Below are 23,671 nucleotides of genomic sequence, written 5' to 3' on the forward strand. Positions count from 1 at the left end.
GACGGTAGTCCCTCAAGGCAAGAGGTGCAAAGGAAACTACCGGAAGACTTGGATCCTTTAATACAGGTCTCGAAGCATGTGGGGCCCCAGTGAAGAAGTTTTAAAGATGTCCAATCAAACTGGGGATTATGCTGTTGCAACCACGGAATACCAAGAACGATAGGATGAATGGCTCTTTGGATAACATAGAAGGAAATATTTTCAGTATGATCTGGTGCTATGTGGCATTCCCCGGCAGGGGATCTCCATGAATGGAAGATATAACTAACGGCTTAGGACACAGACAGATGTGAATGTGTAGTTGTTCCACTACATCTTGCAGGATGAAGTTTCCTCCAGCTCCAGAATCGACTAAAGCCTGTATAGCGAATGGGTGATCTCCAGCACACAGAGTGACATGCAGGGTTAGTGGGGGAGCTGGGGAAGCGATGCCGAGGGTTACTTCCCCGATGGAGCCTAGGCTTGGGGAGTTTCCCGGACGAGTAGGACATTGAGCAATGAGATGGCCCGCTGCTCCACAATATAGGCATAGGCCTGCCTTGTGCCGTCTTTGTCTCTCTTCTGGAGAGAGGGAGTCCTGGCCCAATTGCATTGGGTTCCTTCCTAGTCCCTTCAGTGGAGGATGCAGTTCGAGGGACCGGAGTAGATGAGTGAGAAGGGGTCATTACCGCCAACTGCCTTCTTGTGCTTGATCCTTCTCGTGCTCTCTCCTGTAGCCGGCGATCAGTACAAGTCACTAAGTCCACGATACAGTCCAATGAGGATGGTAACTCCCGAACTGCCATTTCATCCTTTATTCAAGATGACAGACCCACCAAATATATAGACCGAAGACAATTTTCCTCCCAGTGGAGTTTGGATGCAAGAGTTCTAAATTCAATAGTGTAGTCAGCCAATGGCCTATTGCCTTGTTGAAGTTGCAGAAGCTTGGAACCGGCGACCATTTGTCTCCCGGGATCGTCAAATACAGTTTGAAATAAGTCCAAAAACTTAGGAAGGTCTTGTAAGACTGGGTCGGACCGTCGCCAGAAAGGAGAAGCCCAGGCCAGGGCTTTGCCTTCTGAAAGAGACAGGATATAGGTGGTTTTTGTAAGGTCATCCGAAAACAACGAGGCTTGAAGGTAGAAATGCAAACTGCATTGATCAGTGAATCCTTGGCATAACCTGGGCTTGCCCGCATAATGTGGAGGAATAGGCAACAGAATCATGGCCCGAGTGTGGCTCTGAATCCCTGGTAGTACGGGTACAGGTACAGAAACAGCCTGAGCCGCGGCCATAGAATCCAGCTGGGTGTTGAGTCGTTCCAGAGAAGACACCATAGATTCAAAGATATGTTGCTGCTCCATGACCTTTTGGCTAGTCCAGGAATGGCCTGATGAGCAGAAGCCTCTGCTGGGTCCATGGCCTTGGTATTCTGTTACGAATTCAGAAGGTGGACCCCTGTTCTGAGGTAGAGTTAGTCCTACTCAAACAGACAGAGGACCCGTTAGGTCTCTACCGTCGGAGGGCAAGGCTCGGTGAGATGAGTGTAGAAAGATGACTTCACCCTGGAAGCTTGTGATCCTCCCAGGAGGAGCCTGTAGGGATCCGGCTGTTGGGACTTACGGAACTCCCTGAAGACTACTGAAGGTCTGGACACAGGCGCCTCCTGCAGGTCGTGGATTCCAGACGGCTGGTGCCTCCAGCTGGTTGTAGGTAGTCTGAGAGTAGAATTCGAAGAATCCAAAGCCGATCCAGGGGTCAAAGTCCAGAGAGCAGTCCAAAGCCAGTCCAGGAACAGATGGGAGAGAGGTTTGAAGCCAGTCCAGGAACAACACAGGAGAAGGGTCCAAAGCCAATCCGAAGTCAATGCCAAGAATTCACCACAGCCGGTCCAAAGGTCAGGCATCCAAAAGAGTCAATCCAATGAGGAGGGAGGAGCAAAAGCGGGACGAAGAACCAAAGGAGACCAGGAATAGGAAACCAGGCACAAGCCTCAATACCAAGGTAAGGTCTGAGGAGCAGACCTTGCCTTAAATACCTAGACCTGGAGAAGGAGTCTCAAGAGGGAGCCACAACATTTCCTGTCATGGCCCCTTTAAATCCAGTCTTCAGTCGCGTGCGCAGCTCTAGGAGGCCCGGCGGGTGTGGAGTCATCAAGACAGCGGCCATCTTAGATGTGGCACCGACGCGAAGAAACATTCAGGCAGTGACTTCCGGCTCCTGCGGGTGTCCCTGGAAGAACCTGACGCCACGGGTAGGTGACCGGCCCTGGTCGTGGACCGCCACGGCTGGCGGCCGTAACAACCTAATAATTATTTACTAGCAAAAAGCTTCTAAACTATAAGTAATATAATTGCAATGTAGCAAAAGTTCTTATTGTCAGTGTTTAATAATATAACTGTAATGCAGAAATGTAGCAATACAAGGCATATAGACAGCTATGGATGATAATGATGTAAGTAGACTCAATATGCCACTGTTTATAAATTTGTATGGAGACTCTATAAGCCTCTGTGTAGAAATTACTGAGTACTGAGTTAATAAGTTACTAAGTACTGAGTTCTCAAGTTACTGAGTACTGAGACTAAGTTTCAGAGAAATGAGTCTATAAGACTATAAATCCGTAAACAATTAGAAAAGTATAAATATGATTTGAATTGTGAGCTCATTACTTCTGTCTTATCTCTGATGCATCAAGAGTTAGCAGTCCGAGACCTGTCAATAACCTGTATGGCATGAGGTAACCATTTATTTTTCTTTTTTCTGTATTCATCTTAGAAAAGGCTTGATCAATTTTACTCATAATGAATAAATGAGCAATTTACTCATATATTTATTTATTTATTTATTTAACACTTTTCTATACCGACCTTCATGGTAGAGACCATATCAGGTCGGTTCACATTGAATAGGGGAACTGAACCAAGAACAGTAACCAAAACAAAAGGTTGAACATGAAAAAGCAAAGTTACATTTAACAGGGAAATTAAACTTGGAGGCATAGACTGCTGGAAGGAAGGAAAGGCTAGAGATAGCGGAGAAATTATTAGTATAAACAGAGCAGTCAGGAGGCTCTTATTCTGGGCTTAGGGGTAATATGGAAATCCATTGCTCCTAAAGGAAGTTCTGTCAACTATTGTGTGTCATGGGTATCTGAGAAGGCTTGGCGGAAAAGCCAGGGCTTAAGTTTTTTCTTGAATATTGGTAGGCAGGGTTCCATTCTGAGGTCAGCTGGGATGTTGTTCCAGATAGTTGGGCCTGCTGTTGAAAAGGATCGGTTTTTAGTTGAGATGAGGCGTGTGGCTTTTGTAGGTGGGGTCTGTAGGGTTCCTTTATATATTTCTCTAGTCAGTCTGTTGGTGAGGTGGAGATTGAGGGGGAATTCGAGGTCCAGATGCAAGTGATTGTAGATGACTTTGTGGATTAAATTAAATTATATTAAATATTAAATTAAATTAAATTATATTAAATAAGCATGTTCTTTTACTGAATATTCTTCTGTCTGATTACTGAGTTGCTCTGTCTTTATAAATAATTATTGTTTTCACATTAATATATCATTTCTTAGGAGCAATAATATGTTACATTTATATGACATGGGGTCCTGGAGAGGGAGAGTGACCTATAAAGGTTCTCCTTGTTAAGGATTCTTTCATCCAGTACTACCTGACAGAGTATGAATCCGAGACACCATCACTCCCATCCTTGCCGGAGTGGCATTTCATTAATTAATATGGCCTCGGTATACTGACCCCGCTGCTTCCTGGCCCTGACTCAGAAAAATCCATCCATGGCACCCTCGCATTGTCCTCTACTCACCCTTCCTTCTTTATTTATTATTTACTGTACAGGAACTCGAACATGGTTCTGAATTAGTGGGCCTTCCCAGCTACTAGCAAACCTCCTGCAATCATGGGAACAAGACAGCAAGCTGCCTTCTCTGTCACAGCTGCTGCTTGATCTGAAAGCCAACCAACTGCACTGGCCCACACAAGGCTATGCTATACTGTTAGGCTGAAAAATTACCAACAATAGCAGAGAGGCATTATTGGTAAGATAGGAGGTAGCTGGCCTGAGACAGCTCTGGCTGTCTCAGGCCAGAGCTGAGACAGCCAAGATGAAAAGTGTGTGACCTGTGTGCCATGTCTCGGCCCTTAAAGGCCTGGCCTGGCTGTATGGCCTTGCATCTGTTCCCTTTAGTCTGTTTTTCCCCTGTTTGAGCCAATGACCATCCTATCTCCCTTCTCCACTCCCACCACCCTCCATCACCATTGCTCACCCATATCACTTCCAACCCCTTCCGTCCCCCTCCCAAACTCGCTGGGTGCTCTTCTCCATTGCACATGTTGTGCCCTGCTCCCAGAACTGTTGAGTCACAGGGCTCTTTATGTGCTATGTTTCATATGCAGTAGTGGTACAAGTTTCCTATTAAAAAAAAAACCACTGCATTGTGATGTCATAAGACACTGTCCCAACCCCATGACACTAAGTAGTCTGAAAACTATCTTTCTGATAGCAACTGTCAGCAATTCTGTATTCACTCATACTCATGCTGTGGCTCCCCTCTCTCCATCAAATTGCATGGGATCTTCCAATAAAATGGTTCAATGGACAAGGGGGAATGGTCTGTGAAATGAGGTGACACTTTGGAATGTTGATTGGAATGCTGTGCTGTAATTGGTGGAATTCTTGAAGAAAGTTTTTAAAAAAATATTACATAATTACATAGCTGGTTAGGTTAAAAGACTAGAGTTTCTTTGAGCCCAACCTTCTTCTGACAGCTCTCTCTACTAAGTCTAAATGCCCCAGGGGCTTTATGCCTTAAGATTTCATTTTTATGCCTCAAAGTAATATTGAGACATATAGTCCTGCCATGCACGTTGCTTTGTGTGCAAACCTGTGAGGATCAAGTGAAGCTATTACTGTTGGAAAGTTCAGAATAACACATTGAGGATCACCAGCTTTTAAGGGGTGTGTTTTTTTGTGATATAATATTAAAAAAAAAATTTGGCAACTTAGTTAACACAGACTTAAGTATTTTAGAAATGATCACACTGAAGTGCCCAATTCTGTGGATTGGAAGTACAGATAACACACTACATTATGGTATCAACTAATAGCCTGTGATTACAATTAATTTTTGAGTGTATTTAGTTTCTACTGTATTCATGATTGCACTTATTCTCGTATACTGGATTTTGCCTTCTCAGTTTATTTGACCCTAAGTGAATTTATAATATGACAAAATTTGGTATCATCTACAAAAATAGCAATTAAATGACCATGGTCTCAACACAGATTCCTGTGGAACTCCCACTTGTTACCTTAATGCAATTAGAACATGTACCATTAATGATGACATCTCCTTCAGTCAGTTTCAGACCCACTTATAAAAAATGTATCATTATTGTTGTCAGTGCAGACTCCTGGTGATCTGATGGACTAGCTCGCTCCAAGACAGCTCATTACCAACTGTTTTCTGATGTTGCTGCACAGACATTAGTGGTTTCCTTGATCTCATCCATTCACCTTGTTTCCTATCTTTTTGCTTCTTCACTAAGTATGTCTTTATCAGATGTCCGAAGAAAATCAATTTCTACTTTAGTATCATGACCCCAAGGGAACAATCAAGCTTTAGCATCATGACCCCAAGGGAACAACCAGGCTTGATTGATTAGTTCTCCTTATTGTCCTTGGTATCTTGAGCAATCTTCTCCAGCATGACATTTCAAATGCATTAGATTTCTTGTTCTCATTCTTTTGTAAGGAGCAGTTTTCAAACCATTCACATTGGGACGAAGATTATGCATAACCAGCAGACTTTGCACCAACTGTCAAAGCTGAAGTGTGCCACAGTTATATATTGCAAATAGTCACTTGCCCCTTCTGTGGGAAAAATTTTGCTGGAAAAGTGCATGCAAAAGATTTGAAAAAGCAATCTCCACATGTACTTTTTCTCCCCCCACCAGAGATGCAAATTCTCTGAAAATTTTGAATTGAGGAGAATATTTTTGCTTGAACAATTTTGAAAACATCTGGTACATAAAATTATTTATGTCAGAAGCAATTTTACAAAAATGAACAGTGCATAAAATACACTTATATTCTTATGTAAGATGGATCATAAGCTTTGACAATATGGGGCTGGATTTTCAAAAGGTTACGCGCACCGGGCCTCTTTTCAAAAGGCCCGGCGATGCGTATAAAGCCCCAGGACGCGTGTAAGTCCTGGGGCTTTATTAAAGGGATGGTCCGGGGGTGGGGTGTGGGTGGGGACAGAGGCCTCCGACACAGAGGATTGTGTGTCAGCAGGCTGCCGGCAGGCGTAAAAGGTAAGATAAAAGTCAGGGGGGTTAGAGTAGGGCTGGGGGAAAGGTTAGGGGAAGGAGTGGGAAGGTCAGGCTAGGGGGAAGGCAGCGCGGCTCGGTGCATGCAAGCTGCACAATTGTGCACTACCTTGCGAGTGCCGACCCCCGATTTTATAACATGCACGCGCCTGTGCGCGCATGTTAAAAAATTGTGTGTCCATGTGCACACACGCATGTCTTAAAATCTATCCCTATACCTTTAAGCACATGTTCAGCATGGATCCTAGTTAAAGCTGTTTCTGCAAATCACACTATGTGGTTTGTGCTTGGTGAATTTTAATTTTATTGAAAAAGTTAACTTTAATTTCTTAACGAAATTTCAAAATGGCACCAGAACATTTTCTTTTAATCCAGAACTTTCATCATTTGTTTACCACATTAACAAGTGTCTGGAGTTTGGACATCAGGAAATTCTGATTAATTTCCTAAGAAATTATTCTGGAAATCATTTAAGGAACGGAACTCATTTACTCACTGTCTTCTAACTCTGAGTTAAATAATGCTTCGCTTATGTTCTGTTCCCTGATTGGTGAAGTATTCTGTGTTGGTTTCTAGCCTGTTTCCTGGTTCAGGATTGGTCCAACAGAATTCCAGCTTCTAGTACTCAACCCTTTTCTATGCTGGACTCCTAGGCCAATGTTCCTTTTAAAGCGGGTGTTACCATGCAGAAGGTCTCCAGAGGCTGTGCAAGCTGCAAAACCGGCACAGACTGCTGCGCCGTCAGTATGCAGGACCTGATAGGAAAATTGTCAGGAGCACATCACCCAGTTGCTGGCAGCTATGCACAGTTTCTGCCGGAATCATGAGGACAGGGGCGGTTCTATAATGAGGCAGGGTTAGGCGGCCGCTTCAGGCGGCAAGATTTTGAGGCGGCAAAATTGCACCTGAAACCTTCCTGCCACAGCCGCTTCACCCTTCATTCAGGTAAACAAATCTGCAGGCAGGAAAACCGGCAGTGCTGGCAGAGAGGAGACAAAGAGAAGAGAGATCGCGGGCCGCCTCCAGAAACCCAGGCCAGGGGCGGCCAAAGAAAGGGAAAGGAGACCGCGGCTCACTGCTGGATCCCAGACCGGCGGCAGCAGGGAAAAAAAAAGGAGGCAGCGGGCCACCTCCAGTGCTCAGGTTGCCGGCAGCCAAGTAATTAAAAGAAGAGCATGGATGCAAACAAGGAAAAAAAAAAAAGAAAGGCTGCTGCTGGAGCTGGTGGTGGCCAACGAAAAGAAAGGGGCCGTGTGCCGCCGCCAGAACTCAGGCTGGCAGTGGCAGAGAAAGGAAAAAGAAGCCATGGATCGTCTGTGGATGCCAAAAAAGAAAAAGACCATGGGCTGCCGCTGGAGCCCAAGCTAGTGGCAGCCAAAGAAAGAGAAAGGAGGCTGCAGCGCAGGCTGGAGGCAGCGAAGAAATAAAAAAAAAAAGAGGATGTGGGCTGCCACTGGATCCCAAGGCGGCGGTGGCTGAATAACAAGAAAAGGCACAATTTGTGTGTGTGTGTGGCAGCTAGCTTGGGGACGGGGATGCAGCTTGTGAGTGTGTATGAGAGAGTGTGTGTATGTGTATGCATATGAGAGGGTGGGGTGTGTATGAGAGGGAGGGTGGGAGTGTCTGTATGAGAGGGTGTGTGGAGGTGAGTGTGTGTATGAGTGAGTTTGTGTGTATATGAAAGGGGTGTGTGTATGAAAGGGAGGTGGGTGTGGATTGGTCTCTGTATGAGAGGCTGTATGTCTGTATGAGTGTGTGTGTGTGTGTGTGGCAGCTAGCTTGGGGGGCGGGATGCAGTTTGTGAGCGTGTATGAGAAGGTGTGGAGGTGAGTGTGTGTATGTGTGAGTTTGTGTGTGTATGTAAGGCGTGTGTGTATATGAAAGGGAGAGTGGATGTGGATGGGTCTCTGAGGGTGTGTATCTGTATGAGTGTGTGTGTGTGTACATGAGAGGGTGTGGGTGCATATATATATATGAGAGGGTGGGGTGGGGGTGTGTATGTTTGGGAGCGTGAGTATGTATGTGGGAGGTGTATGTGAGTGTGTGTATATGAGAGGGTGTGTGGATAAGAGAGTGTGTATGTATGGGTGGTAGGGGTGTGTGTATGTATATATGAGAGGGTGTGTGTGAATCATGTGTGTATGGAAGAGGGAGAGAAGTGAACGAGTTTATATGTGTGTATGCATGTATGGATGTGTGTGGAAAGGGAGGGGGCAGGGTGCCATCTTATCCCTTGCCTCAGGCAGCAGATTATCTTGAGCTGCCCTTGCATGAGAATGTTCAAAGCTCCCAGAGCAGCACTTCCTGGAGAGATGTGGTCCTGAGCAGGAGTTTTTTGGGCCTCCTACTATTTCAGCTCTGCTTATGCTCCACCCCATGTTTTGAGGACAACCTCATCAAGCTGCCAGGAGTCAAAGATTCAGGCTCCACACACATGCAGGCTAAGAAACCATGACAGTAACTACCTTGACTGTAAGCTGCCCTGCATGTGTTAGGTCCTCCCCCAGGCTTCCCCGGGAGTTCTGGAGGGGGGGGGGGAATTTGGACTGTAAGTGCCCCAATTGAGGGCTCTTGCCCCTACTTGCATGTTTTTGAGCTTAGGTGTGAGGGAAGTGGTTCTGCCCACAGTCCAGATACGTTTTTTTAAAACTTGGGTGGGAGTGGGAGAGAGAAAGATTGTGCCCCACACATGTTCAGAGTAGAACGCTTTGAAACTATTAAATTAAAAATGGCCCATCCCTATCCATTCAAGCTAACTTTTTCTTAATATTTCCATTTAGCCATTGCATTTCTGCTTCGACTGTCCACTTTTTCCTGATTCATGCTTCTACCATTTCATGACCTGCCAGTTTGTGTCTTTGCAATGTTAGGAACTTGTCTTTCAGAACCAGAAACATCAGTCAAACTTTCAGTTTTGATTTAAAAACTTTCTTTGCTCTTCCTCAGCTGCTCGTGGAGTGCCTTCTGACCTAGGGATCTCATTGTCATGTTAAACTGTTAAATTCCTCTCCACCAAGTTTTCTTAGCAATGATTCAGAAGTGGTTTGCCATTAGACTGTCCTAACTTGGGTAATGTCTATCTATGATCAGTAACCCCAATCATTGTATGCATGACATCTTATGCTGGCAATATGATCTATTACTGTTGCTTCGCAGTAGCTTTACCATATGGTAACTGAGGGTTGTTCACATTTATTAAATGTGTGACCCTAGGAATCATAGAGGTCAAAAGCACTCTTCCCATCCAGATCTTTCATTCCTGCCTACTGCCCATCAACCAGTTCCTAATACACCTGCAAACATTATCGTTAACTGTCATTCTTAATTTGAAAAAAACCCCAAAACTTTTTCATGTGATACCATATAAAAAATGTTACAAAAATGCAGATAAACTATATCTTTCATGTTTTCCATTTCAAGTTTGAGGCTCACATTCTTCAAAGACCCAGTCAGAATTAATTTCTTCCTCTTAAAAATCTTCCCTGTCCCTTTAACTCTCTCCTTGTTTGTCCTTTGAATGTGTGGTGCCACACTGCTGCCTTGTGCCACGGAAACTCCAAATGCTCCTACAGCTTTCATAAATGGTTATTATATGTGCTTGTTAGCTGTGATCACGTCAAGTGGTATAATAACCTGATCAGAGTTCGCCAGGCATGAAGAATCATAACTTAACCATGGACTGATACAGAGCCTGTAAATTCCAAGACTGCATGGCTCAGTGGACTGATACAAGGGTACAGAAGGGATAATATTCAGCCACTGGCCAGCTTGCAAAGTTAGCCGGATAAACTTATCCAGCTAACTTTGGAGGGACTTTTTACAGTGCAGCTGCATATTGAATATACCCAATATCTTAACATTAGCTGGATACATATAGCTGTCTAACTTTAGGACTACTCTAGGGCAGTGCTTCTCAACCCAGTCCTCGGGGCATGCCTAGCCAGTCTGATTTTCAGAATATCTACAACAAATATGTATGAGCTAGATTTGCATGTATGCAAAATTTATCTCATACATATTCAATGTGAATGTATACATGCGTATCTAGTGCATACATATTCATTGTAGATATCCTAAAAACCTGACTAGCTAGGTATGCCCCAAGGACTGGGCTGAGAAGCACTGCTCTAGGGCATAACCAGAGTTAGATGGCTAACTTCGAATATTGTAATTAGCCAGATAACTCTGCCCCAGAATGCCCCTGTGTTATCTGGCTACATTTTAGCCGGATATTGAGTTAACTTTAGCCAGATAAGTGGTGGGAATATTCAAAAAAGTTGATATTTAGCCAGATTAGTCACAAATTATCTGGCTAAATCCTGCTTTATATGGACCCCTGAGTCTGAGCCTGCCCCCAAACATATTTCTTCATTTCTGCAGTGGATGACAAGTTTTGGATGCTTTGTTGAACACAGTTCTGGCCAGTCTATACGGAATGAATGGTATATAAAAGCTTGGTTATAAATAAATAGATTGGCAGACAGATAAGGAACCTTTCACTTCTAGTTTGGTAATTGCTATAAATTTCTTCACATCAACTATCCAGTAAACAACTTGTACTGTACAGAGTTCATGACTTTGAAAATGATCACGTGAGGCCCATAAGCTATCATCACACCGTACTATGTCTAATGGTTTATGTTCCGCAGTCCGTTTGCAAAACTAATTACCAGTTGGAGTGTGCCTTTTTAATGTCATCCAAATCTCTTTGGATTAGTTGAAGTTTTTTTTTAACAAATCTGAATTTAATATTCCTGTCCCAAAGAATTCTGGGATATGTAGTCATAAAATGTAATGTGGCAGAGGAGAGTCATTCACAAAATGCTTTAGGATAGGAGTTATTTGTGGCCTTATCACTTACCATCTTAAGTCTGAGGCACAAGGTGTTTAAGTATTGTGCTGAATGTCAGCCCATGAATGATGGATTATGGTAGAAGGAGGAGCACACTGGTAGCACAGAGGGAAGATGTATGAGATAAAGGGTAGGCAAAATGAAAGAGGGAGAAAAGGAGGATGAATGTGCATTAGAGGGGAATACAAGCATAGATGGTGTGTGACAGTGAGTGGGGCTGGAGAAAGGAGGAAAAGGTTGGTGGAACAGGTGACAGATGGAAGGTATTTGGCAGTAAGAGATGGAGGATGGGAGGTAAGTAAGAAAGGGAGGGTTTATATATGAAGGAGAAATGGATAGTTGAAGGGGGCAGAGGAAGAGGAGAATGTGTGTATAAGGGAAGGCGGTAGAGCAGGTGTGTGAGAGAAAGAGGGCTGGAGGGAAGGGTGTGTGAGGGATAGGGAACGGGGTGAGTATGTAAATGTGAAAGATAGGAATGTATGAGGAAGAAGATTGGTAATGGGAGAGGGAGAGGGGAATTTGAGGAGAGGAGGTGTGTCTGTGTGAGTATGTGAGGATAGAGGAAGGAGGGGCAGGTGTCTGTGTGGGGATAGAGAAAGGGCTGGGTTTGTGCATATAAAAGATAGGAATAGATGGGGAATGACTTTAGAAAGTAGACGAGGAGAGAGGGACTTTACAAGGCTCTGAGGGATATGAGGCATATGAGGAAAGGAAGGGTATTCTTTTTAAATAATTTATTTATCTATTTATTTATATTCTGCCTTTCATGAAACATCAAAGCAGATAACATTCAGGTACTGTAGGTATTTGCCTGTCCCCAGAGGGCTCACAATCTAAGTTTGTACCTGAGGCAATGGAGAGTAAAGTGACTTGCCCAAGGTCACAAGGAAGCAGTGGCAGGTATATGTGGAAAGAGATAGGGGACAGTGTATGTGTGAGGGATCGAGGGAGGGAAGGGTGAGTATGTATGTGTGAGGGGTGAAAGGACAGGCGAGAGTATGTGTGGAAGAGATGATAGGACAGCAGGAGGGAGAGGAGGGGTTCGCATGTATAGAAGAAGGGAGGAGCAGATGTGCGCATATAAAGGAAAGGTCATTGATATTTGCTATCCTCTTTCTGCTGTATATAAGCTCCTGGACTTCCCACACCGTGTGCAAGCCCTTGGGCCTATCATCAATCTCTCCTTTGCTGCCAGACAGCCACTGCCTTGTCCCTCCCTCCCACTGCCGGGATCACAGCAACCTTCTGTCTGTCCCATAACAAGCAGTCAGCAGAGTGACTGAAGTACGGTGGGGATGCTCTCCAGTGCATAGACGATGGGACACAAACAAGTCCTGGCAATATTGCTGCTTTTTTACACAGGTGAGTACATCTGTTGTATGACTGGAAAAAATGAAAAATCATTTCACTATCACTGAGGTGGGAAAGGCTAGTGGGGAGTGAGGATATGGGCCAGAGAGTAAAGGGACTTTACCCCTAGGAATGTTAATTAACATTTGAGCATGTGTGAGCTTTCCACACCTGGTATGCCACTCAGCAGTAACTTGTACTAAGGATCTTAGGGATTTGAACCCACAGACACCTGTGTCCCAGGCCAATGCCCGTAGTGCTGAAGTAAAGAAATTGCTTCACTCTTCGTGAAGGCAGTAGAGGAGCTCCTATTTCTTTAGCCTGGTGACCTACAACATTTTTTTGTCCTTTATCACTTTTCTTGGTAGCATAGAAATTAGCTGGAATTTGCCAAGGAGCTTTTGAGAACCGAACCAACTCTGAGAATCCATGATGGGACTTCACCAAAACTTGGTGCAGTTCTCCAACGTCTAAGGAAAAGCTAGCCAGAACTGAACTGGGCAAGATTTGAAGAGATTTGGCATTGGCTGGAATTTACAGGGAACTGCCAGGTTTAAGCAAATACTAGTTAGGGTTAACTAAAGCAAACTAAATGCAATTCAACAAGATTTGATGAAATCACCAAACCTTGGGAAGCACCATCAGATCATCCACAAATGTTGAAAAACTTTAAATTTTATGTATTCAAGATTTATCGAAGATTTGATGATGCTTCCCAAGGTTAAGAACATAAGAACTTCCATACTGGATCATACCAAAGGTCCATCAAGCCCAGTATCCTGTTTGTTTGTTTGTTTGTTTGTTTATTTATTTATTTAGAATTTTTGTATACCGACATTCTTGATACAAATATCAAATCAGATCGGTTTCCATTATAACAGAACAGGCGCGGCTAAGGCGATACATTATAACAAGGTGTCCGAACAATAGAACGTAACTGTTGTAACTGAATGAATCGAACAACGTTAATAAACAGGATAGCTATATTGTTTCTAACAATTGTTTCTAACAATGGCGAATGCAGGTTTATGTATTTGATTTGATTTATATGCCCCCTTTTGGAACTTCAAAGCAGATTACATTCGGGTACTGTCATAAGTATCTGGCAGGATCCCAAATAGCAGATAGATTCCATGCTGCTTATATATAGGGATAAGAGTGGCTTTCCTCGAGTCTACCTGGTTAATAACAATTTATGGACTTTTCTCTCCAGGAACTCTTGCCCAAACCTTTTTTTTAAACCCTGCTACATTAACTACCTTTACCACATCCTCAGGCAATCAGTTCCAGAGCTTAATTATGCATTGAGTGAAAAAGTATTTTCTTCCATGTCTTTTTTTTTTTTAAACTATTTATTTAAACATTTTAACAATAACAACTAAAGATACCACAAACATATAGCAGTAGTTCGGTCTCAGGAATATTAACAATGCGAAAGTAGTATTGAGTTACATTTGGCAGTATCAAAAATACTACTTAGTAACTTTATGGAGTGTCCCCTAGGCTTTATATTTTTTGAAAAAGTAAACTAGTTCACATTTACCCATTCCACTCCCCTTATGATTTTATTGACCTCTAGCATATCTTCCCTCAGCGTCTCTTCTCCAAGCTGAAGAATCTTAACCTCTTTAGCTTTTCCACGTAGGGGAACTGTTCCATTCCCTTCATCATTTTAGTCACCTTTCTCTGAACTTTTTCCAGTTCTGCTATATCATTTTTGAGATGTGGCAACCAGAATTGCACACAGTGCACTGAATGTGATTGCATCATGGAACAATACAGATGTATTATGATATTGCCTAAGATTTAGTGAAATTTACTAATCATTCTTGCTTTCTTTTAGTACATTGCGACATCCCAATGTATCCCTTATACTTACGTAGTAAATGAGTCAGGTGACATGATGCCATGTAAAGACCCCCACACTTTAAATTCCCAGCAAAAAGGCTGTTGCAAATGAGGAGGAGAGGATGCATATTAGAAAGACCTTAGAAAAGGAAGGGTGAAGGTTAACTACCTAGATCCAATTTTCAAGGCAGGCTTATCCAGTCTTGGTTTTGTCCCAGTGCTTCCTGAGATTTTTAATCCCTGCTTTTCTTAGAGACAATGAAATTACAAGTCACATCAATGCAAAAGGAAAAAAACTAGGACTGGCTCAGCACGTCCTTAACAAGCTAGATCCATCTGGTAACCCTGTCACACAGTGCTTAAAGGTTCTGCTGCATTGCATCTCTTCTCTTATTTCTGTGTCTTTGCTTTATGCAGGTGTTCCCCAGACACAGCCCACTGTTTCAGGTAAGAGGCTTACGCAAGGGAGATTTTGTTTATTTGTATATTAATTTTTTTTTCTGATAACCATTAGAATAGTTTTATTGATTTTCTCTTTTCTGTTAAACTACCTTGGATATAAGGCTCTTGCTAATGTTGAGGAAGTGGCCCTTTTCTGCTGGCTGAGCAGTTCATGAGGTCCGTTCTCAACAGGGGCAAAGCATGGTGACATTATAGTTCTGTGCAAGGCTGTGGAGCGTAGAACCTGAGGCAAATGGGTAAGGCCCTTCCCTAAATAATCTTCCCCCCTCTATCTTCTCCTTCCTGCAACACAAATCATCACCTCTCTCCTCTACAATCCAGCACAACTATCATCTTTTTCCCTATTATCGTCCTCTCCTGCTAGCAGGAGGATAACAGTGCTTCTTACCTAGGTTGCCTTCTCTGCTGGTTTCTGCTGGCAGCATATGCAAGTGAGAAATTCTCCTCTCCAACCCCCCTTGCTGGCTGGAGGTGATCATGCCAACAGCAGGATCATGCATTATGAGGGTGGGAGGACATGGAAAAGGCTGCTGGCAACAACCCAAGGAAGTACTTTGCTGTGGGCAGCATATTGAAATCTGCTGAGGCATGGCACTCGGACCCCCAAAGCATTGAACCCAGGGCAGTCACCATGAATTACCCCCTTCTCCCCCCCCATCCCCCTCCCCACCCAAGAACTGCCCTGGCTCTATTGCCAGTTAGCACAAGATAAGAACATAAGAAGTGCCATGCTGGGTCAGAACAAGGTCCAACGAGCCCAGCATCCTGGCTCCAACATTGGCCAGTCTGAGTCACAAGTACCCGGCAAATTCCCAACAGTCGATCTATTTCTTGTATCTCACTCCCAGGGATAAGCGCTGGCTTTCCCAAGTCTACCTGGCTAATAAGCGTTTATGAACTTTTCCTTCAGGAACCTGTCCAATCCTCTTTTGAACCCCACTATCAGGCCGATACAGTAAAATCGCAGGAGAGCGGGCGAGCCCTCCCCCTAACCCTCTCGCTCCTTAGCCCTCACCTAGAACCCCCCCTGACCTTTATCTTACCTGTTGTGCCTGCCTCTGGGCAGGCGTAGGTTGCACGCGCTGGCACGCGATCCCCCGGCACAGCAGCAAATGGCTGCTGTGCTGGGAGCCTCTGACCCCACCTCCTCCCCTTTTTGAAGCCCCGGGACATACGCGCGTGGCCGGGCCTTTCTAAAATACTCCCAGCGCGCATAGAGCTTTTAAAATCCGGTCCTTGGTGCTACCCCTCCATCAATTTTATCTGCCCTGTCATGTCGATCTAGTTTGTACCCTGGTATCACAGTGTTCCTTTGGTTATCATCCTTCTACAAGGTCTCTGAGATTCTTATTATGTCCATTGCTTACTTTAGTGCCATGCATTATAACTCTCTAGCCTTATTTTTCAAACATTTTACATTTTCATACAAACATTTTAAAGTGTATTTATTTGTATTTCTATTTTTATGTGTACCCACAACTTGCTTATTATTAGATGGCACGGGCAATTTGGAGTCATTTTTATCTGTGTGCTCTGTATTTAAACATAATTGGGCTTTTTCAGCTTTACAACCACCTCCCTATCGGGACTTTCTAACTTACTTGGGGCCTGATATTCTAAGGTTTTTCTCCCATTCTATGTCTATGGGAAAAATGCATAGCAAATGAGGCCCTTGGTTTGCGCTGTTGAGCAAATGTTGGCTGACCCATGTTCTAGTTTAAAAGCTGCTCTATCTCCTTTTTAAAAGTTAGTGTCACCAGCCTGGTTACATCTGGTTCAGGTGGAGCCCATCTTGTCAGAAAATGTTCCCCAGTTTCTAGCACGTCTAAAACCCTCTTTCCTGCACCATCTTCTCACCTAAACATTGAAAATCTGGAGCTCAACTTGCCTCTAGCATCCTGCGCATGGAATGGAGAGCATTTCTGAGAATGCATCCCTGGAAGTTCTGGTTTTCAATTTCCTACCTAAAAGTCTAAATTTATCCTCTAGAAACACCCTCCTGCAGCTTCCTATGTCACTGGTATTCACATATACCATGACAGCCGGCTCTTCCCCAGCACTCTCCAAAATCCTATCTAGGTGGCCTGTCAGATCCACTACTTTTGCCCCAGTCAGGCAAGGTACCAAGCAATCCTCATGCCTACCAGCCACCCAAATATCTGCTTTCCTAATAATCTAATCACCCACTACAACAACTGTCCTAATCCTTTCCTCCTGGGCAAGGACCTCTGGTAACACGTCCTCAGTGTGAGAGGATAAAGCAGTACCTGGAGGGCAGGTTGTAGCTACAGGATCACTTCTTGTCACACCAAAGTGATGTTTCCTGCCAAGTGACCTTGCTACTCCAAAGCAGCACAAAGGCTGCTAGACTGGACTTGAGGCCACTCTACTATGTCTCTGAAGGTCTCCTCTATACTTTGGCCTCCAGAAATTGAACTCATTCTCTGAGATACATAGAAACATGATGGCAGAAAAAGACCATATGGCCCATTCAGTCTGCTCATCCATTCAATTAATTTAACATTATAATTCCCATCACTTTCATAGAGATCCCTTGTATTTATTTCATGCATTCTTGAATTCACATATTGTTTTTGTCTCCAAATCCTTCACTGGGAGGCTGGTCCATGCATCCACCACCCTCTCTGTAAAGAAATATTTCCTAAGATTACTCCTGAGTCTGTTACGATCCCTCCTGTGGCTGCCCCTCAGGAGGCATCTTACCTTTTCCTTTTGGGGCCGCTCTGAAGCCAGGGCCTCGCTTGAGCAAGTGTCCAGGATTTGCTCCAGGGCCTGGGAGGCCTCGTTGTTCCAGGGGCCTGCCTGAGGCTGCTTGTATTTGTTTGGACTTCCTGGTTCCGGCCACGCCCTTCTCCTAAGGGGCGAGCCTGCGGCTCCTCTCCACAGTTATAGGGCCAGCGAGGGGCGGACCATCTAGACTCCTCCCAGGGAGTTGCCTGTTTCTGGACTATAAAAGCCTTGCTTCTGCACTCATACTGGGCCTTGCATGGAGTTACAAGACTCTGGTTGTCTTCGCTTCCAGTGCTTCGTCTGGCCTCTGGATCCCCTTCAGCTTGTGTCTGTGTCTAGCATGCCTTGATGTTCCCTGACGTTCCATAGTGTTTGTTCCTGCCCTTGATGTTTTTAACTCTGCTTTCAGCTGCCAGGAGTGCAGTACATTCCCCGGACTGTGTATTGCAGCATTGCCTTTCCTGCGCTGCTTCCGCTCCTGTGGTTGTGGGACAGGGTGGTCCGCAGAAAAGGAAAGGCAAGATAGGGGAGATATGATAGAAACATTCAAATTTATGAAAGGTTTCCATGCATAGGAGGTGAGTCTCTTTCAACAGAAAGGAAGCTCTAGAATGAGGGGTCATGCGATGAGGTTGAAAGGGGGTAGACTGTTACCAAACGGGGGCGCTGCGGAGCGTGGCTACATAGGGAGAGGAATGGTCCGCAGAAAAAGGAGGTAATATTGCCCCTGTATAGGTCCCTGGTGAGACCTCACTTGGAATACTGTGTCCAATTCTGGAGACTGCACCTTCAAAAGGATATAAACAGGACGTGGTCCCTGAGGGACGGCGCCACCCTTCCTGTTGTGTCAGAGTCTATGTCCATGGTATCCTGCTTCAGCGTCTGTCTACGTTTATGGTTCCCCAGTCTTCGTCTTCGGCTTTGGACCTTCGTCTGCCCATGCCCTGCGACCGGCCTGCTGCCTCGTGCCATTCCAGCGGCAGGTCTGAAAGGGCCGGGAACGGTCGGAGGACCGTTCATCTCCAACATTCCACATGTTGGTTCCCGAGGCATGCAGGTCCGGCTGGGGGCCGGGTCCACGCTCACCTACCCTTGGTGTGGGGTCGTGCCAGGGGCCCAAGGGCACACTAAAACCCTGACGGGGATCGCTCCGCAGCGCCCCCGTTTAGTAACAGTCTACCCCCTTTCAACCTCATCGCATGACCCCTCATTCTAGAGCTTCCTTTCTGTTGAAAGAGACTCACCTCCTATGCATGGAAACCTTTCATAAATTTGAATGTTTCTATCATATCTCCCCTATCTTGCCTTTCCTCCAGAGTGTACACATTTAGATCTTTAAGTCTATCCCCATATGCTTTAGAATGAAGACCAGTGACCATTTTAGTAGCCACTCTCTGGACCAACTCCATCCTGTTTATATCCTTTTGAAGGTGCAGTCTCCAGAATTGGACACAGTATTCCAAGTGAGGTCTCACCAGGGACCTATACAGGGGCAATATTACCTCCTTTTTCTGCGGACCATTCCTCTCCCTATGTAGCCAAGCATCTCTGTGGCTTTCACCATCACTTTATCCACCTGTTTGGCCACTTTAAGATAATCAGATATAATTAGTCCCAGATCCTGCTCTTTCTTTGTGCTCAGGAGAATTTCACCTACAATGCTGTACTATACCTTTCCCTTGGGTTTTTACATCCTAAATGCATTCCTATGCTATTGTAATCCGCTCTGAACAATGGTTTGGTAAACAGCGGAATATTAAGGCTTTGCAAATAAATAAATAAATAGTTCTGCATTTCTAGCATTAAATCTTAGCTGGCAGATCTTAGACCATTCCTCGATCTTCGCTTGGTCCCTCCACATGTTTTCCACGCCTTCCTGGTTGTCCATCCTGTTACAGATTTTTGTAATATCAGCAAAAAGACAAACCTTTCTCAATAATCCTTCTGTTATGTTGCTCACAAAAATGCTGAAAAGAACTGGTCTAAGGCCAAACTCTGAGGCGCACCACTAGTAACATCCGTCATCCCCCTCCTCCGAGAAAATTCCATTTATCACTACCCTTTGTATCTCCCACTTAGCCAGTTTCTAAGCCAGTCAGTAATTCTAGGTTCTATACCAAGGATACTCAATTTATTTACAAGTCTACTGTGCAGAAATGTGTCAAAGGCCTTGCTGAAATCTAAGTACACTACGTCTAGCACATTGCCTTGACCGAACTCTCTGGTCACCCAATCAAAGAAATTGATTAGATTTGGCTGACAAGATTTATCTCTGGTAAAACTGTGCTGCTTTGGATCTTGCAATCCATTGGATTCCAAAAATTGCACTGATCTTTGTTTTAGCAGCGATTCTGTTAGTTTGCTCACCACAGACTAACTGGCCTGTAGTTCCCAGCCTCCTCCTAATTTCCATTTTTATGACTAGGTCCCCCATTTGCCCTTTTTCAGTCCCATCACAAGCAGGCGCTTGTGATGGGGAGGGCTACCCACCAGTGATGATCACCTTGTAACAGCTAACATCCAAGGTAAAAAGACAAAAAAAAAAAAAAAAATTGAAAAAAACTGCCTTTGAAACTGAGAAGAGATTTCTGTGGGGAAAGCCATGATTCTGAGACCTGCCCCCTCCCCTGACATCATCGCAAGCGGATCCAGGCAGTTTGAAAGGCGCCAAGCCAGCAGGCGTCGCGCGCCGAAGGGGTGCGACAAAGGGGCACTCCCCTTTGTGCACCCCTTTGTGTTATTTGTTTAATATGCTCCTTGTTATACCTTTTGCTTAATTGTTAAGAACTTTGATTTTGATGATTTTATTTTTGTAATCTCTTAGCCTCAGGTACAAAAATTTTAGATTGTAAGCCCTTTTAGGGGATAGTGAATTACCTATTGTACCTTATTGTAAACCGATGTGATATCTCTTTTTGAAATGAACATCGGTATATAAAAATCGTAAATAAATAAATACTCCAGACTCTAAAGAAGCATTGGAAAGGTCAGCAGCAGAGCTGCCAGGACATCTCTAAGGTCCCTTAGTGTCCTCAGATGTATCACATTATTTACCTTAAGTTTAGTTAGCTCCTCACAAACACACTATTCTGAAAATCGATTGAGATTTACCTCATTTTCAATCTTATCTGTGTTAGTTTTATATGGTCCTGCTGCAGCTCTTCCACAGTGAACACCAAACAGAAATATTTGTTAAGTAAATTTGCTTTTCCTCATTAGCCTCTACATATTCCTCCCCTTCATCTCTAAGTCTCACAATGCCACTTTTGCACTTCCTTCTATCACTAACATATCTGAACAAAGTCTTGTACCCCCATTTTACCATATTTGCTAATTTTTTTCCATTTGAATTTTTGCGTTCCTGAATACTTTCCCAGCTTCTCTTAATTCTTCCAGATATTGTCGCCTGTCTTCCTCTTTCTGTGATCTCTTGTAGCTTAAGAGATGCTAACCTTTTCTCCCTTACCTATTCAGCTACTTTTTTTGGAAAACCACAATGGCCTCGTTTTTTCCCTTTCCCTTTAATGACTTTCCTAACAAAGATTAGTTGCCCTTCGGGATCTCAGTTGAGCTGAATGAGGTTTCCACCGAAGCTCTGGTGGATTCAAGATGCGGAGAGACTCTCATCCATAAAGACCTAGCCCATAGTGGGTATATTGATTATAGGATGGAGGCGACACTCATCTGCATACATGGTGAGCAGCAACAGTACCCAACCAGTCAGGTCTTACTGACAACCTCAGCGGGGCAAGCCTATGTAGAAGTGGGTATACTTTCTAAGCTTCCATACCCTGTTGTTCTGGGACACGATTATCCCCAGTTTGAGACTATGGCTAGCGGTCAGCCAGGCCAGCCCAGACTGCATAGAAACATCTCCTCTGGAATCCTCTCCATGGGACATTGAGAGTAAGCATAGCTGCTTTTGTTACATTTTTCTGTGATTAATTACAAGCTTGTGACCAAACATCCAGCCTGAGTCTGTTGTCTGGCCAGCCACCGACCGCTCACAGTGCCACAGCCTGATTTAACAAACAGAAAGCTAGGTATTTTTATTTTAGTATATGTGCTTTATTTAAATAATAGAAAGCTAGGCAAGTTCTTGGTGTCTTCTTTCCCTCCCTTCCACCCCTAAACACATTGTTTGATTTATAGATTCTTATCCCAGTTAAGAGGACAAGAGCCATTTTCAGGCCAAGAATCAAAATTCAATGGAGGATTTAGACAAAAGAAGGGAGTGACCCTGTCCTTATCAATTGATTAACTATTGCATCCTTGCAGGTCATTGCCAAATTAACATAAAATACACTAAATAAATATAAAGGACTTTAAGAATTGCTACTCCCTTAGCAACTTGCCAGTTCTTTAAGGGCTCTCTAAACTGTGCATAACTCTGCATCCCTCATTTTAACTGAGACAAGTATGAAGGATCATATCACCCCAGTTCTTTATGCATGCCACTGGCTTCCCATACGGTGGTGGATGAAATCCAACATTGTGACACTGATACACAAACTTCTTACTGATGTCCATGCACCCTGGATTCATTCTATTTTGTAAATCCACATTCCTCCCAGGGTTTTAAGATCCGCCCATCAGAGGACGTTGGAGATACCTTCTGTGCGCTTTGCCCACTTTGTTGAGATGCATGACTGGACATTTTCAGTTGCTGGTCCACTGCTCTGGAACTCTTTGCCTGGACTGTGCACAATAGCTGATGCTCAAGTATTTAAAAAGACACTAAAAGCCTTCCTCTTTAAAAATGCCTTTGAACTGGTGGACCAGTCACCTTCCATTAGTTCTTTTTATGCCATATATCGTTGATATTTTTGCCTGTTTGTTTTCCTGTGTCATGTAATTTTGTTGTATTTGTAACCCCTTCCCTGGGTGCGGACTGCACTCCGATGGGGGCTACAAAATAATTTATTGTCTCTTCGGGACTGGAGCCACTCCTAGCTAGCTCTTTCACAGACTCTTTTCCCCCCACGGCCTGGATCCTTTGTTGGTGGAGAGAAAGTGCTAGGGTACCCTCTTCCCTGAGGAAGATACTGAATTTGTCCCACTGTGAGTGCTGTAAGTGACAACAAAACACAAAAGCAAAAACTTTTTAATGATGGGTAATCAGATGGATAAATGGCACAATAAATAAAGTTCCAAGCACCACAGATGATTTTTTCCTTTCTTACAGTCCTTTCCTCTATCTGTGCAAGTATTTCTTATCACCCAGACAAGGGAAGCCTTTAGCCTCCAGGGCTTGGCTAAGTGAGCTCCCCAGGTGACCAAGATATTCTTTGTTGGGACAGGAAAACCCCTCTAAATCTGGCAAAATAATTAGATAACTCACAGTCTCTGCACAGAGAGTCCAAAACGTCTCCCCCAGGGGCTAGAAGACTACAATTGGGGGTCCTCTGATGTCCAGATGGCTTTTACTCACAGATTGATGTCTCTGTCTCTCTCGTTCTCATTATCTTCTCTTTTTTATTGAATTGCAAGTTGGAAGGCATCCCCTCAGGAACATGCAGCCTTCGATGGTCCTCTTCAGGTAGGAAGAGGCAGTAGAAATCTTTCTCTTGGCTCTTCTAACAAAATCCTTTCCCTTAACAGAATCCAAAACACTGAAAGGTCCTCGAATCAGGTCACCACCATATCTCTGGTCCCTGAAGAGGTTGCAGAAGGGCAGGTCTTCCTGACCCAGGGAGCCCACAGAGACAGGGTTCCCTGTGCCCTAAAACCAAGCAGCACCTAGGGGTTTCTCAAGGCTTCCTACCATGGAAAAGGCGCAAAAACCAAGCAAAACAACCCTGGAGGGTAAGCCCCAACCACCCAGTTAATGGTCTGGAAGTGCAGCCTCCCGACCTTGCTCAGGATCGCCAGGCAGGGTTTGTCTGGATCCTCCAAGTAAGCCCAAAATTCCACTTAGAAAAATACATCTGACTGAAAACACACCTGACTGCCACCTAAGTCCAACTCAAAGCACTGCCTCCAGTCTCTCGGTACAGAGCTGCTTATATTGCCTCATCAGGAGGACAGCCATTCCAGCACCCTGAGAGGGAGGGGCTGAATTTGAATGATACCTCCCCTC

The 23,671-nt window shown here is 44.3% G+C and overlaps 1 protein-coding gene across 1 annotated transcript in view; it reads left to right on the forward strand.

The window, feature by feature from the left end:
- The first annotated feature begins 12,497 nt into the window (after window positions 1-12,497).
- The window catches only part of LOC115094689 (transmembrane protease serine 9-like), a 77,478-nt gene continuing 66,304 nt past the window's right edge, over window positions 12,498-23,671 (forward strand). The window contains exons 1-2 of the mRNA XM_029607940.1: window positions 12,498-12,543; window positions 14,797-14,826. Coding sequence (XP_029463800.1) covers window positions 12,498-12,543; window positions 14,797-14,826 — 76 coding nt within the window. The remainder of the gene's footprint in view (window positions 12,544-14,796; window positions 14,827-23,671) is intronic.

This window comes from Rhinatrema bivittatum, chromosome 6 (genome assembly GCF_901001135.1).
Source record: "Rhinatrema bivittatum chromosome 6, aRhiBiv1.1, whole genome shotgun sequence".
Taxonomy (NCBI): Eukaryota; Metazoa; Chordata; class Amphibia; order Gymnophiona; family Rhinatrematidae; genus Rhinatrema; species Rhinatrema bivittatum.